Source organism: Strix aluco, chromosome 1 (assembly GCF_031877795.1).
Source record: "Strix aluco isolate bStrAlu1 chromosome 1, bStrAlu1.hap1, whole genome shotgun sequence".
Lineage (NCBI taxonomy): Eukaryota > Metazoa > Chordata > Aves > Strigiformes > Strigidae > Strix > Strix aluco.
In genome coordinates this window covers 140417878-140431324 of record NC_133931.1, presented here as the reverse complement: position 1 = coordinate 140431324, position 13447 = coordinate 140417878, and the positions used below count along the sequence as shown (strand labels likewise).

General features: G+C 39.3%; 1 protein-coding gene across 9 annotated transcripts in view; it reads left to right on the top strand.

The window, feature by feature from the left end:
- The window catches only part of HNRNPA2B1 (heterogeneous nuclear ribonucleoprotein A2/B1), a 14661-nt gene extending 1214 nt beyond the window's left edge, over positions 1-13447 (top strand). The window contains exons 2-12 of one of the 9 annotated variants that reach the window (XR_012624892.1): positions 4601-4711; positions 5656-5802; positions 7276-7486; positions 7819-7920; positions 8001-8090; positions 8636-8698; positions 9180-9299; positions 9581-9703; positions 10741-10823; positions 12141-12271; positions 13103-13447. Coding sequence is in view for 8 of the 9 variants with exons in the window: in XM_074837692.1 (XP_074693793.1) it covers positions 510-521; positions 4601-4711; positions 5656-5802; positions 7276-7486; positions 7819-7920; positions 8001-8090; positions 8636-8698; positions 9180-9299; positions 9581-9703; positions 10741-10802 (1041 nt within the window). In the remaining variant the exon portion in view is untranslated. Of the gene's footprint in view, positions 1-120; positions 522-4600; positions 4712-5655; positions 5803-7275; positions 7487-7818; positions 7921-8000; positions 8091-8635; positions 8699-9179; positions 9300-9580; positions 9704-10740; positions 10824-10977; positions 11463-12140; positions 12544-13102 lie in introns of those variants that run through there. The other 8 variants (XM_074837692.1, XM_074837681.1, XM_074837668.1 and 5 more) reach the window with 8 other exon arrangements.

Sequence of the window (13447 nt, the reverse complement as noted above, 5' to 3'; positions counted from 1 at the left end):
CGTATCGCGAGTCTCTTCCGTTGTCGGAAATTGCCGAACGGGCTGGATAGTCTGTGACTGCAGCGTCTTTTTCTGCGGAAATTGCCGAGCAGGTTCCGAGCGCCATTCTTTTCTGCTTCGGCAAATTCCGGAAATTGCCGAAGCGAGTCGAATGGGCTTCCATGCCCCTTTCGGCTTTTTCCGGCGACTGTCGAAGCGGATAAGCTCGACGACGACGGCTCCTTCGGCTCATTTCGGAGGCAGCCATTACTAACGGAGTTGATGACTTTTTATTACGTGATAAAAACACGTAGGGGCGTTATACAGAAGTGCTGCCCCTTTGGAGATATTTAAGCTCCAGATTCAAGTTTTTTTTTTTTTTTTTAAAAAATCCTAAAAGCTCAGAAGCGAGCCTGAGCTGGAGAAGGAGGGCGCTAGCACTACGTGGAGCTGAATTTCAAATTACGTAACAGTTAAGGCAGCCATTACTGACCGGTTGTACGGTACTCTCAAGCAGGAATACGTAAACCATGAAGAATATGGTACGTGAAAAGGGAGAATTCGGAGTTTGCTTTTTTAAGGAGGGTGGCGCGTTTGGTTACGCATGCGGAGGGAATTTTTCCGGGTCTGGGCGTTGCGAGCGGGCTTGAGCCCTTGTCAGCGCTGGTCTGGGGTGCTGCTGCTGGGTGCCGGTGGGGGTGCCGCGGGCAGGGGGATGGATGTCTGTCCGCAGAGGAAGCGTTAGTGGGGAGGAAGGTTCTGGAAGCGGCGGCTGGGGCTAGTGCGCAGCCGAGAGAGGAGGCGGAAGCTGCGGTAGCCGTGCATGGCGGGTTGCTAATTCTTAAATCCTTTGATGTACCCGTTAGCCGGGCTGCCGTTAAGGCGGCGCTAGAGGAGAGGGACATCTGGCTGTGGGGGGTCGATCATTGCGCGGTCCGGGGGGTCGCCTTTGCCCTGCGAGGCGGTGACCGGCTGGGGTGGCACTGCTAGTAATGGCGGTGCTGAGGGGGAGGGGTAAAATGGCGGCTCCGAGACGCGCTGGTGCGTGAGGCTGCGAGGATCACTCGGGGGGCGAGAAGGCGAGTGAGGCGGGCGGCATGAGGCGCTGCACGGCAGCTGCAATCGTCTAGTATCAGCGGGGGCGGAAAAGAGCGCTTGCAGGCTCTTCCTGGTACCCTGGGTGTAGGTGCGTGGTAGAAGCGGTTTGCAGCACTTGGTTTCTGTTTAGCCCGAGGACCCGGGTGTTTTTGTGGTTTTTTTGGTTTGTGGGTGTGTTGTTTTTTTTTTTTCTATCGGGGGTCAGTGCTTCCAAAAGTTTTTTCCTTCCCGCCGCATCGCTGTCCCTGGAGGTGACGGCTGCTTCTGGGCGCCATTTTCCCCTTCTAGCTGCGGGGGCCCCTGTTTTCCTGATACCCGCCACATGGCGGAGCCGGCACGGGAACGGCTTCGCTCCATAACGTTGGACGGCGGGGGCGGGCGAAGCGGGACGACCAGGGTTGGATTGCGAAGCCCTGTAGAACGTATAGGGGCTAACGGGGCCCGAGGAGGGGGCGGGGAGCAGTTTCTTTCTAATTCGGGAGCAGTAAACCCAGCCTTGCTTTTGGCAGGCCTGGCCATAGTAGTTCAGAGATCCCACTTGGTGGTCTCTGCTTACCGTTTTTGTTACTCGGGTTCTTAACCCCACAGAAGTTAGTTTGGAGTATTTGTGCACGCATTATTTATATATGAAGCACATTTCCTTGCTCTTGTTGATGAATTTTCCAGCAAAGGCTATACAGTTTCCAGTCCTTTGAAGTGTTGCTTTAAGCCTGTGCAGGAAAGCTTAAAATAAACAGTAATGATTCTACAGAGTTCATAAAGATTTCCCTTCACAGTCCATTCCTGCCAGGGAGCATACTATGAAAACCTTGAAAGAGGTTATTCTTCCAGCTTTTATATTGTGGGCCTTGGCAGAGATGGGTTGTATGTGTAGGGAGTTGTTTTTACCAAATGAGGCTTTTCATCAAGATTCTTGAGAGGGATGGGTGTGGTAATAATTTTTATCATGCATTTTATAGCTTCAGCATAAACTTCAGATGGTCAGAGCTCTCTGGACCCTGGTGGGAGGTTAATGCTAGGCTGACCGGAGCTTCTTAAAACTGATACATTTAAGACAGATAATCTCTCTATGTCCAGAGGCTGTGCATGTATTAGTGGAACAACATGTTTGTGATACTTTCCCACGGTGGTTTTCATTGATGAACTAGTAGTGAATTTTGTTACTGCCGTGTCCTGACACGTGTGGTGTGTAGATGGGTTTTTTTGGTAGGGCATGTACTGCATAACACTTAATGCATGGTAGATTACAGTGTCTAATAATTCATAAATCCATAAAGTATTATTACTATTATGTTTAATGTTTATTAGTAATGTGTTGTATATGTCCTTTAAAAAACAAATGCAGTTGTTACAGTTGACAGATACTATTCTTTCCTGGAGTTTTGTTGACATGTTTATAACTGTTTTCAAAGGTAAACCTAACACTTACTGAAAAAATCCTACCTGCCTACTAAATTTCCTTGATTCTCATATTTTATAAGAATATAAATGTGCATTATCAGACATGTGACAGTTGGTTCTATAGGAAAAAGTGTCTTGTGGGCTTCTGAAACTGTAGCAAGTAGTCCCTAATTTTCAAGCAGCAGAACTGAAGTAATTTGAAAGGAGGATTTTTTTGGTAGTATCGTTGCTTAAAATGATTTCTCTGCTAACCTACTCAAATTATAAAGGATAGTATGACTTGAGGCATATGACATTTTAGTCCAAGTCTGGTATGCAGCATCCTTTATTTTTATGAGGTGAAAGGAAACTTAACATAACATGGATTTGCTGCTTTTAAACTCTTGTGTCTAATTTTGCCTGTGTACAAAGAGCTTCCTCTGTGTTAGAAGAAGAAATACTAGATCAGGGGCAAGTTCCAACTGTTTTTAAGAGACATTTAAACTGATCGTTCTCAAATACAGTGTTTATTTTTGGGGGGAGAAAAGTTTATTTTTCTAAGGGTTGACTTCCTCTTCAGACTGCAGTATCTCAAGCTGGTAATAGGGTGATGCATTTTGAACAAAACTGGATTCAGTACTACCTACAGTAATTGTCTTCCTGTGACATGCATCTAGATACAGGCCTGCCTTGGACCACCTCAGAAAACATGTTGGTCTACATGCAGATTAGGTTGGCTTAATATTTTTAAAAGCATTTGTGCACTGAATATTTTGCTTATTTCCCAAATCTCATTGTTTTGTCATTGGCTGTCTAATTTTCTTTTTAGGTTTATCTTAGTGTCCAGTGCATAGTTGGTCATGTTGTGTCTGTCAGTTATAGCTGACTATGCAGTTTTTGGGTTGCTTAAAAAACAACCACCACCCTAAAGAAAGCACAAAACCAAACACCCAAGCACATTTTCTTGGTTTTTAAAGTTAGTTAACAGGATAAAGCTGATGTAATCATTGCATTTGCATTCTCCTGTCCCTAGCAGGACAGTTCTTTTTCCAAGAACATTCTGAAATCTTAAGTTTTGTGGAAGGGGACTGCTTTTTAGTGCATTTTCTTAATTGTTGCCGTTTGACATCTGAAATGGCAAAATGTATGATCTAGTGAAGCTGTTGTGTGTAGAAAATGACAATTCTGATGCCTGCTTGGTGTAAAAAGTTAGTATAAAGGTATTTTTAACTAGTAGAGGTTGGAAGGTTGTCCTTCCTGCTTTGCTGTAATACCACATACAAAATAGTAAATGTAGTATCTTATTATTGGTCCTGCATGTTTTTAATGATGTACTGGTCATCACAGCAGAAATTTCTGTTGAACAAGTGCAGTGATAATGTCTCTGAAAGAAAGGTAATACAGCAAAGTCTTGCTGAAAGCATAATTTATATTAGCGGATACATATGTGAATATGTATTAGTCACATTTTCATTTTAAAGGGAATCCACTTATTTTTAATACTGCTGCTGTTGAGGGTGGATAGGTTTACAGCTAATTCAAATGGTGCAGGATCCCAGATTAATTCTACAAATTGACCCAGCTTTCATTTGTTTTAATAATTGATGAGAAAAATATGAATTGATGACCAATTTTAGAACATCTTTAGCTGTATCTTCATTTGGTTTTGTTCTTAGTGCTTTGGGTAAATAGCATGCTACTATTCATGTACAACAGTTTGAGCCAGAATTGTTATTAAAAATAAATGTCCTCTGGAATAGAATCAGACAGTATTAATGTATTCGTGTTATCTGTAATGAGAACTTTTGGTTTTGTTTTTATTTTCCTTTTCTTTAAAAAGCATGTCATAAAGATCTTTGAGAGGACTGTTCTACAAGTCTTGGAGTGTGTTCCCTTGTTCTTAATATTTGGAGAAAGAGATGGGAAGAAGCACATCATTGAAATCTGAATCGTAAAAGTAAACCCGTAGAATTGTATAATTTGCTTAATTTCTTGAATAGTGGTAGAACATCTAGAAGAGCCAAGCCTAATTTTGAAAAAAATCTCTTACTGAAAGTCTTTGACACTTAGAAAAATCTTACCTAATTATGCCCATAAGAGGGGGTATTATTATTTATATTAATGTAATCTTCTTTTCTCTCAGAGGGAAAAGGAGCAGTTCCGCAAACTGTTTATTGGTGGCTTAAGCTTTGAAACAACAGAGGAAAGCTTGAGGAGTTACTATGAGCAATGGGGAAAGCTTACAGACTGCGTGGTAAGTTCGGCATACTAATGCACAATGATGGCATAGAATGTTTAGAAATTGTAGAAGTGGGGAGTTCATTTTCTGAATAGCTTAATAAAAAGATGGAATGTTAAATTGTCTTAAGCATACAGTTGGTTGATTTATTTAGTCCATTGAAACTACGCACAGACTTTTCCCATGCAAACTGTGGTGGTAGAGTTAGGGAGCATTCACAGTCTGTTTCTTGTAAAATTTTGCAGATTATCTCTAATCTCTGATTTCAGCAGTTTAAAATTAACTTGGTTGTGATTGGCTGAAGTGCATTAGGGAGTGCTTACGCAGAGCGCTGTTGCATCTGTGTGATTGGTAACCTTTAGCAGAAAGCTGGTATCGTGGTAAGCAGCCTCACTAAAGCTGGAAAAGGAGGATGTCTTCCTGTGTGATGTTTTCACACGATCATTTAGGTTGAAAAAGACCCTTAAGATCAGTGAGTCCAGCTGTAAACCTTATGCTGCCAGGTCCACCACTAAACCATGTCCCTAAGCACCATGTGTATACATCTTTTAAATACAGGGACGGTGACTCTTGCAGAAGTTTCTCCACTGAATTTGTTTTGGGAGCAGTAAATACGTATTTTATAACACAGAGTCTTTGGTCTTCAGAAAGCTTAAAAGCAATTGTGTGTTTGATTTTTTTTTTTTTTGAGGAAAAAAATGTAAACATGAACATACATCATTGATATAGCAGCATTCTGAGTTACAGTACAGTCTTGGAGGACAGCAATGGGTTGAATTTCTGTGATGCCAAGCAGTGCCATTCCTGTACTTAATCAGCATAGCCTGCTACTTTAATTGTGTTTCAAAATCAAATCAAGGAAAATGCAAATTAAGCTTACATGTTTTATCCAAATGTTGTTAGTGTTAAGCTTAACATGAGACAGGTAGAAATGTTTTAAACATGTTTATTATTTTTAGGTAATGAGGGATCCTGCAAGCAAAAGATCACGGGGGTTTGGTTTTGTAACATTCTCCTCCATGGCTGAAGTTGATGCAGCCATGGCTGCAAGACCTCACACGATTGATGGAAGGGTGGTTGAGCCTAAAAGAGCTGTGGCTAGAGAGGTAAGCATGGCTTTGAAAGCAGATACTTTTCATGCTTTGAAAGAGGAATCACTGTTTTGGTTGGACAGTTATGCTTTGTTCTTGTTTGAAATTGCCTGGGTTTAAATTCTCTAGTTAAAAGGCTGTAGTGGGGCTCCATTTCTCACATTTTTGGTCTGTTAAATGACACTATCACATAAATGTCTATTATTAAAGTGAATTATTATTAAGTTATTCTGGTTGTAGAATCCTGTCTGCAATGGATGCAGCTGGGGTCTGAAAACATGTTGAATGCCTGTAATTATGCAAATTCCAAACTAATTCTTCTCTGTGGAATGGTTACTGTCACTAAACCTCAAATTAATAAAGTCCCGTCAATCTCTCCTGACTCTACTCCAAGATCTTTTGGAGTATTTCTAAAAGGTATGTAACTGAAGAGTCTAAAAATAGGGAATGTAGTAGGGAAACTCTTCTTTTTTCTGGTGGTGGTGTACCAAATCAGCTTCGGACTACTCTGGGTTTAGCCCCAGGCATATTTGATTTTAAACTTCAGGGTACAAATTAGGTGTGTGCACAGTAGTGCAGTGCACCTGTAAACTTTTCAGCCAGGTTACTGTGGCACAGAGTGAGGAGTCTAGGTGACTTCTGTTACCACATTGTGGGAGGTCTGGGAGGGTTTGCCAGTTGGACCCAGGTGTTTAATGCATTCGTACTGATGAACTGGAATTGAATGAGCTGGCCCAGAGGTCAAGGAAAATGGAAAACTTAACCACTGGTACCTCTGTTAGCTATCCCAGTTTTCTTTCCATTCCCTGCAGAATGTAGGGTTGGGTAGCATTTGGAAAAAGGTAATTAAAGCAGCATATGTGCATACTGTCTATACAGACAAAGCTATTGCTTAGCTTTAGGAATAAGTCATTCTTACCTAGTGCAGCAACTTGGATATCATGCTCAAAGTGTAAAAATAACCGATGAATGTGAGGAGTTGTCTTCATATTTTGAATAGGGGTTAAAATGCACAGTTGTGGAATTGCTGGGGTTGAAGGACCTTTGCTGTTCATAGGAGTGGAATGTGGGTTTCACTGCTGTTGGGGAGATGGGCAGAGGAAGCTGACATCTTTGTTTCAATTATAAAAACCATGCTTTAGTTCAGGTTACTGAATACTTGCATTTCTTTCAAACAGTTTTCTCCAAATTTGTTTAAAGTCTTTATTTATTTTTATGCATTTCATAGCACTTTTATCTGTATCTTTCTCGGTGCTTTCTAGGGCTTTGACATAAAGGTCAGGAGGGAGGGAGAACCTCCAAATTACCCCATGTTACTTCTCTCCCAGAAGGCCCCCCCAAGCAAGGTTACAGGGACAGGCATTGTAAGAGGGCTACCTCAGTGCTTGAAAAATCTTAGTTTATCAGTATTTCGTTCCTGAAATCCTGGCAAAATAGTGATTAGTGAAATGTTTTTCTTGGTGGTAATTTCAAGGATTCTTTTAACAGGAATCTGGAAAACCTGGTGCTCATGTTACTGTGAAAAAACTGTTTGTTGGTGGTATTAAAGAGGACACTGAAGAGCACCACCTTCGTGACTACTTTGAGGAATATGGAAAAATTGACACTATTGAAATTATTACTGACAGACAGTCTGGTAAAAAGAGAGGGTTTGGATTTGTTACATTTGATGACCATGATCCTGTGGATAAAATTGTATGTAAGTGAGCTTCATTTCATTCTTTAATTGGATGGTATTAATCCTTGCAGTCATGGTAATTGTGTAAAACTAAACTTAAAGAGATAATGGGATTAGTTATGTGCATGAGTATTTGCTACATCATAGTTTTGATGAATTGTGTGGGAACATATATTTTAAATAAGTGCTGGCTGCTTTGCTTAAAAATCATATGGTAGTTTGTTTTTTTTAAATTAATGTGCAACATGCATGGATTAATTTGGAAATTACTTCATTTTTGGAAGACTGATACACTTAGTTGTTGCCAGCTCAGTACTTAAATGCTGAAGCTTTCTTATTTGATGTGGTTACAGTGCAGAAATATCACACCATCAATGGCCATAATGCAGAAGTAAGGAAAGCTCTCTCTAGACAGGAAATGCAGGAAGTTCAAAATTCTAGGAGTGGGAGAGGAGGTATGTACAAGTAACGGTTAATGGTTTGTGTTTGATTTTGTGTTCACTTTCCATGATCTCACCATTTATAACTGTTACAGGGAACTTCGGTTTTGGTGATGCACGTGGAGGTGGTGGCAACTTTGGTCCAGGACCTGGCAGCAATTTCAGAGGGGGAGCCGGTAAGACAGGCATGTTTGTAGCACTTTTTTTTTCCTTATTTATACTGTCTGTCTGGTTCTGGGTAACTTTGTAAACTACTGCCGTTTAATTTAAATGCAGCTGTAGCAGTTAGAGAAGTTTTTGGGAAAAATAACTTGAAAACCTCTTCTGTAGCACACAAATGGATTAAGTGAATATTCAGGAAAATGAAGTTGTTGGTTGGGGGGGCGGGGGGGAGGGGGGCGTTTAAGGATTTTATTAAAAGCTAAAATTAACCTAAACTTAATAATTCTATTAAGGAATTCAGAGTTTCTTCTCTGTAATTCTGTGCAGCACTTGCCTGACCTTTACAGTGGAAGCACTATGTCCAAAATTAAAACAAAGTACCTTACAAATGCACAAATATACAAGATGTAGAGCAATTACTGGATGTGTTTATTTCACATACATTTTTCTAAATTCAAGTGTATGTGTGCTTAATCAATAATCTCTGAGATTTGGTCCTTGAGGTCATAGGGGTTTGAGAATTCAGAGTACAGGTGAACTGAAGTACTTGGGGTTTTTTCCTCTACAGATGGATATGGAAGTGGCCGCGGATTTGGTGATGGGTATAACGGATATGGTGGAGGACCTGGAGGTTAGTTTACTGTTGTGGTGGTCATTTTTCTCTCATTCAGAAACACTTTTACATTCCCTTACCATTTGTACAAAATTCGTGTTAATTGCCAAAACCATTTGGTTGGCTTTAAGAAGCACACATGGCGGCTGGCTCATGTTAAACCTTTATTTGGCAAATTGTTTGATTATTTCTTGGGTAACCATGCCCTTTTATTATTTTTAGAATAGCAGTGTTTCTTAAACTTCCTGAAAAATCAAGATTTTAATTAAGCCTTTTAATTGAGGCTTTTAGGCTGTCTGACTGGTGGGTTTTGGTCAAAGTTCAGTTAGGGTGGGAGTTGTTATGTGCCTTTAAAAATAGTATTCATAGAAATTTCTTTACAAGACTCCTACCGTTTTCTTCCCCTGTAGACTTCTAAACAGAAAATACCCTCTGATTCTGTAGAATTTGGTTGCCTTCTACACTGAAAAGTTTATTTTAAAGGATTATATTGTCATAGGTGGCAACTTTGGTGGCAGTCCTGGTTACGGAGGAGGAAGAGGAGGATATGGTGGAGGAGGACCTGGATATGGCAACCAGGGTGGGGGCTATGGAGGTGGTTATGACAACTATGGAGGAGGTAACCTACTGGCTTGAAATGACCAAACATTTCAGTTGTAGATTACTGCAAGTCATTTGAGATGGGGGGGGGAGGGCTAAGGGGGGAGTGTGTTGTAAACGTTGTTTAAGGAAGCTCTTGTTTTTCCAAATAGTATGAAAAAGCAGTTCATTGCATACAGTGTTGGAATACCTGTGTGATTTTGTACTTTATTTAAAATTCTAACAATGAGATAATTTTGTGGGTGCCGTATGCGTTTTAGCTCATCTAGGTATTTCTCCACTTTTGTATTGATAATGCAGGCAATTACGGAAGTGGAAACTATAATGATTTTGGAAACTACAACCAACAACCTTCAAATTACGGTCCAATGAAGAGTGGAAATTTTGGTGGCAGCAGGAATATGGGGGGACCATATGGTGGAGGTATTGTATATGTCCTGACCTGCCTTGGAGCCTGAGTGGGTGGGATTTAATCTTCTGAGGAGGTGGAAGGGAAGCTAGGACGGGGGTAACTCTTTTGAACTGAAAGAGGATAGATTAAGATCAGATATAAGGAAGAAATTCTTTACAATGAGGATGGTGAGACACTGGAACGGGTTGCCCAGGGAAGCTGTGACTGCCCCCTCCCTGGCAGTGTTCAAGGCCAGGTTGGACGGGGCTTTGAGCAACCTGGTCTAGTGGAAGGTGTCCCTGCCCATGGCAGGGGGGTTGGAGGTAGATGATCTTTAAGGTCCCTTCCAACCCAAACCATTCTGTGATCATAAGATTGATACATAGAAATTGGATAACTTCTGCAATAGATGGACTGTAAGTGCCCATGTTCTTTCTGCAAGTTGGCTACAATTTCTCATCTTGAGACTGTAAAGTTTGTCTCCAGGAAAATTTCTATTTTTTTAAAAGATTAATAACAAGATACTAACTTTTTCCAGAGCATTATGAAATGTTTTGTAGTTTTCAGTCTGCAAAGATCTTAGCAGAGTTTCATGTTCTTTGCTGTCAGTTCACACTATTTGTAGAGTCTAGCTAATGTCCACTGAACTTGCTGGGATTTCTTTTTTTCCCTTCTCTTGTTGTAGTGTCACTTTTTTATGACACTTCCTGCTTTTTGTTGTCTAAATGTTATTTAATACGGCATGTAAAGCTTGTGAAATGGAATGTGAAACACTAAGCCCTTTCTTGTAAGGTTTAGCATGCAAAATAAATTCAGCCCTCACAGGCTTAAGACAGTACAGTGCATCAAATTACATGTGACACTGTTGAATCTTCTACAATTTCAGCATGTAGTTCTTGTGGCAGTTCTTGAAGGTTATTTAGAGGAAGACAATGAAATGTTAAAATCTTCATTGTATATGCCATCTGTGGAAGTAAAGCAGATGTTAATCTTCATACAGAATCAAAAGCATTCTTAGCTTTAAAAAGTGTACTGATGTAACTGTTCTGTCCTTTTTCTGCAATTGCAGGAAACTATGGTCCAGGGGGCAGTGGAGGAAGTGGTGGCTATGGAGGGAGGAGCCGTTACTGAGTTTTTGCAAGCATGCCATGGGTAAGTATGTTTTTAAGTGTTAAAATTGCAGTGATTCTTGAGAGTAGCTGCAGGAGTTAAAAGCTTTTTAGGATCGTATTATCTTTCCTTTAAAAAATGGTTAGATGAATAATTTCATAACCTATTTTTTTACTCTTTACTTCTGTTGAAACAGGCTTCACTGTATAAATAGGAGAGGATGAGAGCCCAGAGGTAACAGAACAGCTTCAGGTTATCGAAATAACAATGTTAAGGAAACACTTATCTCAGTCATGCATAAATATGCAGTGATATGGCAGAAGACACCAGAGCAGATGCAGAGAGCCATTTTGTGAATGGATTTGGATTATTTAATAACATTACCTTACTGTGGAGGAAGGATTGTAAAAATGCCTTTGAGACAGTTTCTTAGCTTTTTAATTGTTGTTTCTTTCTAGTGGTCTTTGTAAGTGTAGAAGCATTCCTTTGATAATGTTAAATTTGTAAGTTTCAGGTGACATGTGAAACCTTTTTTAAGATTTTTCTCAAAGTTTTGAAAAGCTATTAGCCAGGATCATGGTGTAATAAGACATAACGTTTTCCTTTTAAAAATTTAAGTGCGTGTGTAGAGTTAAGAAGCTGTTGTACATTTATGATTTAATAAAATAATTCTAAAGGAAATATTGTGTAATTTTAGATTTTTTTTTTAATATTGTAAAATAAGGCAAGGAGTGGGTAGCATAAGGTCCCACAAATAATATAAAGCTATTGTTGTACATGTAAAATTAAATGCTGGTCAGAAAAAAGTATGTTGTCTGTAAATGATCAGGTTTAAAATATCTAGATAACTTAAGGGATATCTCTGCAAGGAGAAACACCTTTTTAGATCTTTTAGATGCTGCTTCTTCAATGGCAAGGAAAGGAAATATCCCCAGCGAGGTACTCTTCCAGGGACACAGGTCTAGTACAAGAGAACTCTTGAAAACGTCACTAAGTTCAGCCAGTCTTAAAAAGCTGCGCTGTATTTCTGCAAAGCTTTAACTACAGTAGTTTATAAGGATGCCAACGAAGGCTGAGGGTGTAGAGCAAAATAGTTCTAAGCTTCAGTTAAACTTCTTTAGGTAAGATCTTATTTACTTTTCCTTTCTTAATGTTCCAAAACCAAGAAACTAATATTGTATGACAGTATTCTTTCAGTATAGTGATTGTTATGTAGTTTAACATAGCAATGAATTGAGTTAACAATTACCAATTGAAAAGAAATTTGTGAATCCTGTTTTCTTGTATTATTAAATTTTTTACAAACAAATTTTTGTTAATTTCAGCTACTTAACATATTTTTTTCCTACTGGAATCTAGCTATGATATGAACCCTGGACAAGCATAGACTGCTGCCACTGTACACTGCTACAGTTGAACAAATGAGACCTGCAAGTGTCCATTAGTAAAGCTTTGCAAGGGTTCCATCCCTGGTGTTGGTAGTTAAAATGGTAGGTCACAAGTTAATTAAATCATACAACTTTATTTTTGCATCCTGCAACATTTTATTTTTTCTTGGGAGTCTATGCATTATGGTGGTTGCAAGGTAATGCAGTGAAGGTAGTTCTGTGCTGTTGAAAATGAACTATGTTGTTATGTGTCTTGTCTACTGTAATCTATTTTATATAACATGTTTCATCCTGAAGGTTCCCAAGTAACTGTAGACTGTTTACGTGTAAGGAAAAAAATTGCACCACAGAATACATCTGCCTCTGTGAAGGAATGTGTCGTCCATTCTTTTAACAACTGCATAAGCAGTTCTTTAGGAGGGGAAGTGAAAACTTCAAATGAAACTGCAGGTGGTATTTCATAAGCGTGTAATGTAATTATGTAAATTGGAATTTGGCTAGAATGTTGAGGTTTCCACCATTTTTTATAGTTCTTGCAGCTAATAAACCTTAGTGCCAAATTCAGTCAGCCTTACTCTCACTGCATTGAATGTTTGCACCTCAAATTAATGAAAATTCATCAAGGAATGAGTTATTCAGAGTAAGGGTGGCATACTCTACTAGATTTGGTTTTTAAATAAAAATCAACAAAACCCATCCAAAAAAAAAGGCAACCAAAAAAATGCCCTAATTTCAAAGTTCCATTGCCTTTAAAAGGCTACCCACTGAAGAACGTGGACTCAGCTAACAAAAGTCCTGTTCCTTTTGTGTTAGACACACCAGTGAACTGCTTATACTTTTTTTTTTTAAAAATGGCTGAAGTTCCCCTATTGGTAATTTGGTTTAGACATATGTGATAAACATCTTCAGATACACTTTTTTTTTCTTTGGCAGGAAGGTGCCATGCTGCAGGTAACTAATGAAGAAGTGGTCAACCACAGAAACGCTTCAAGAAATAAGAAATTCTGTATCATCAGAAAATAGTTGTTTTTGCTGCCTTCATTAAAAATCTAGAGGTTAAATGAATACTGATAAAACATCACAATTAGTACAGCTCCCTGTAATGCTGGGTTTTTAAAATTATAGTAATAATGTCTTGTAAACCTTTCGAATAAAATTCAGATTCATTAGGAGAAACAAATCACTAATGTTAAATAGCAAACATTCTGTGAGTAGAAAGTTTAACTACATATTTTTATAACTTTCATAGCTTTAAAATAAAGTATTTTTTATACCAAA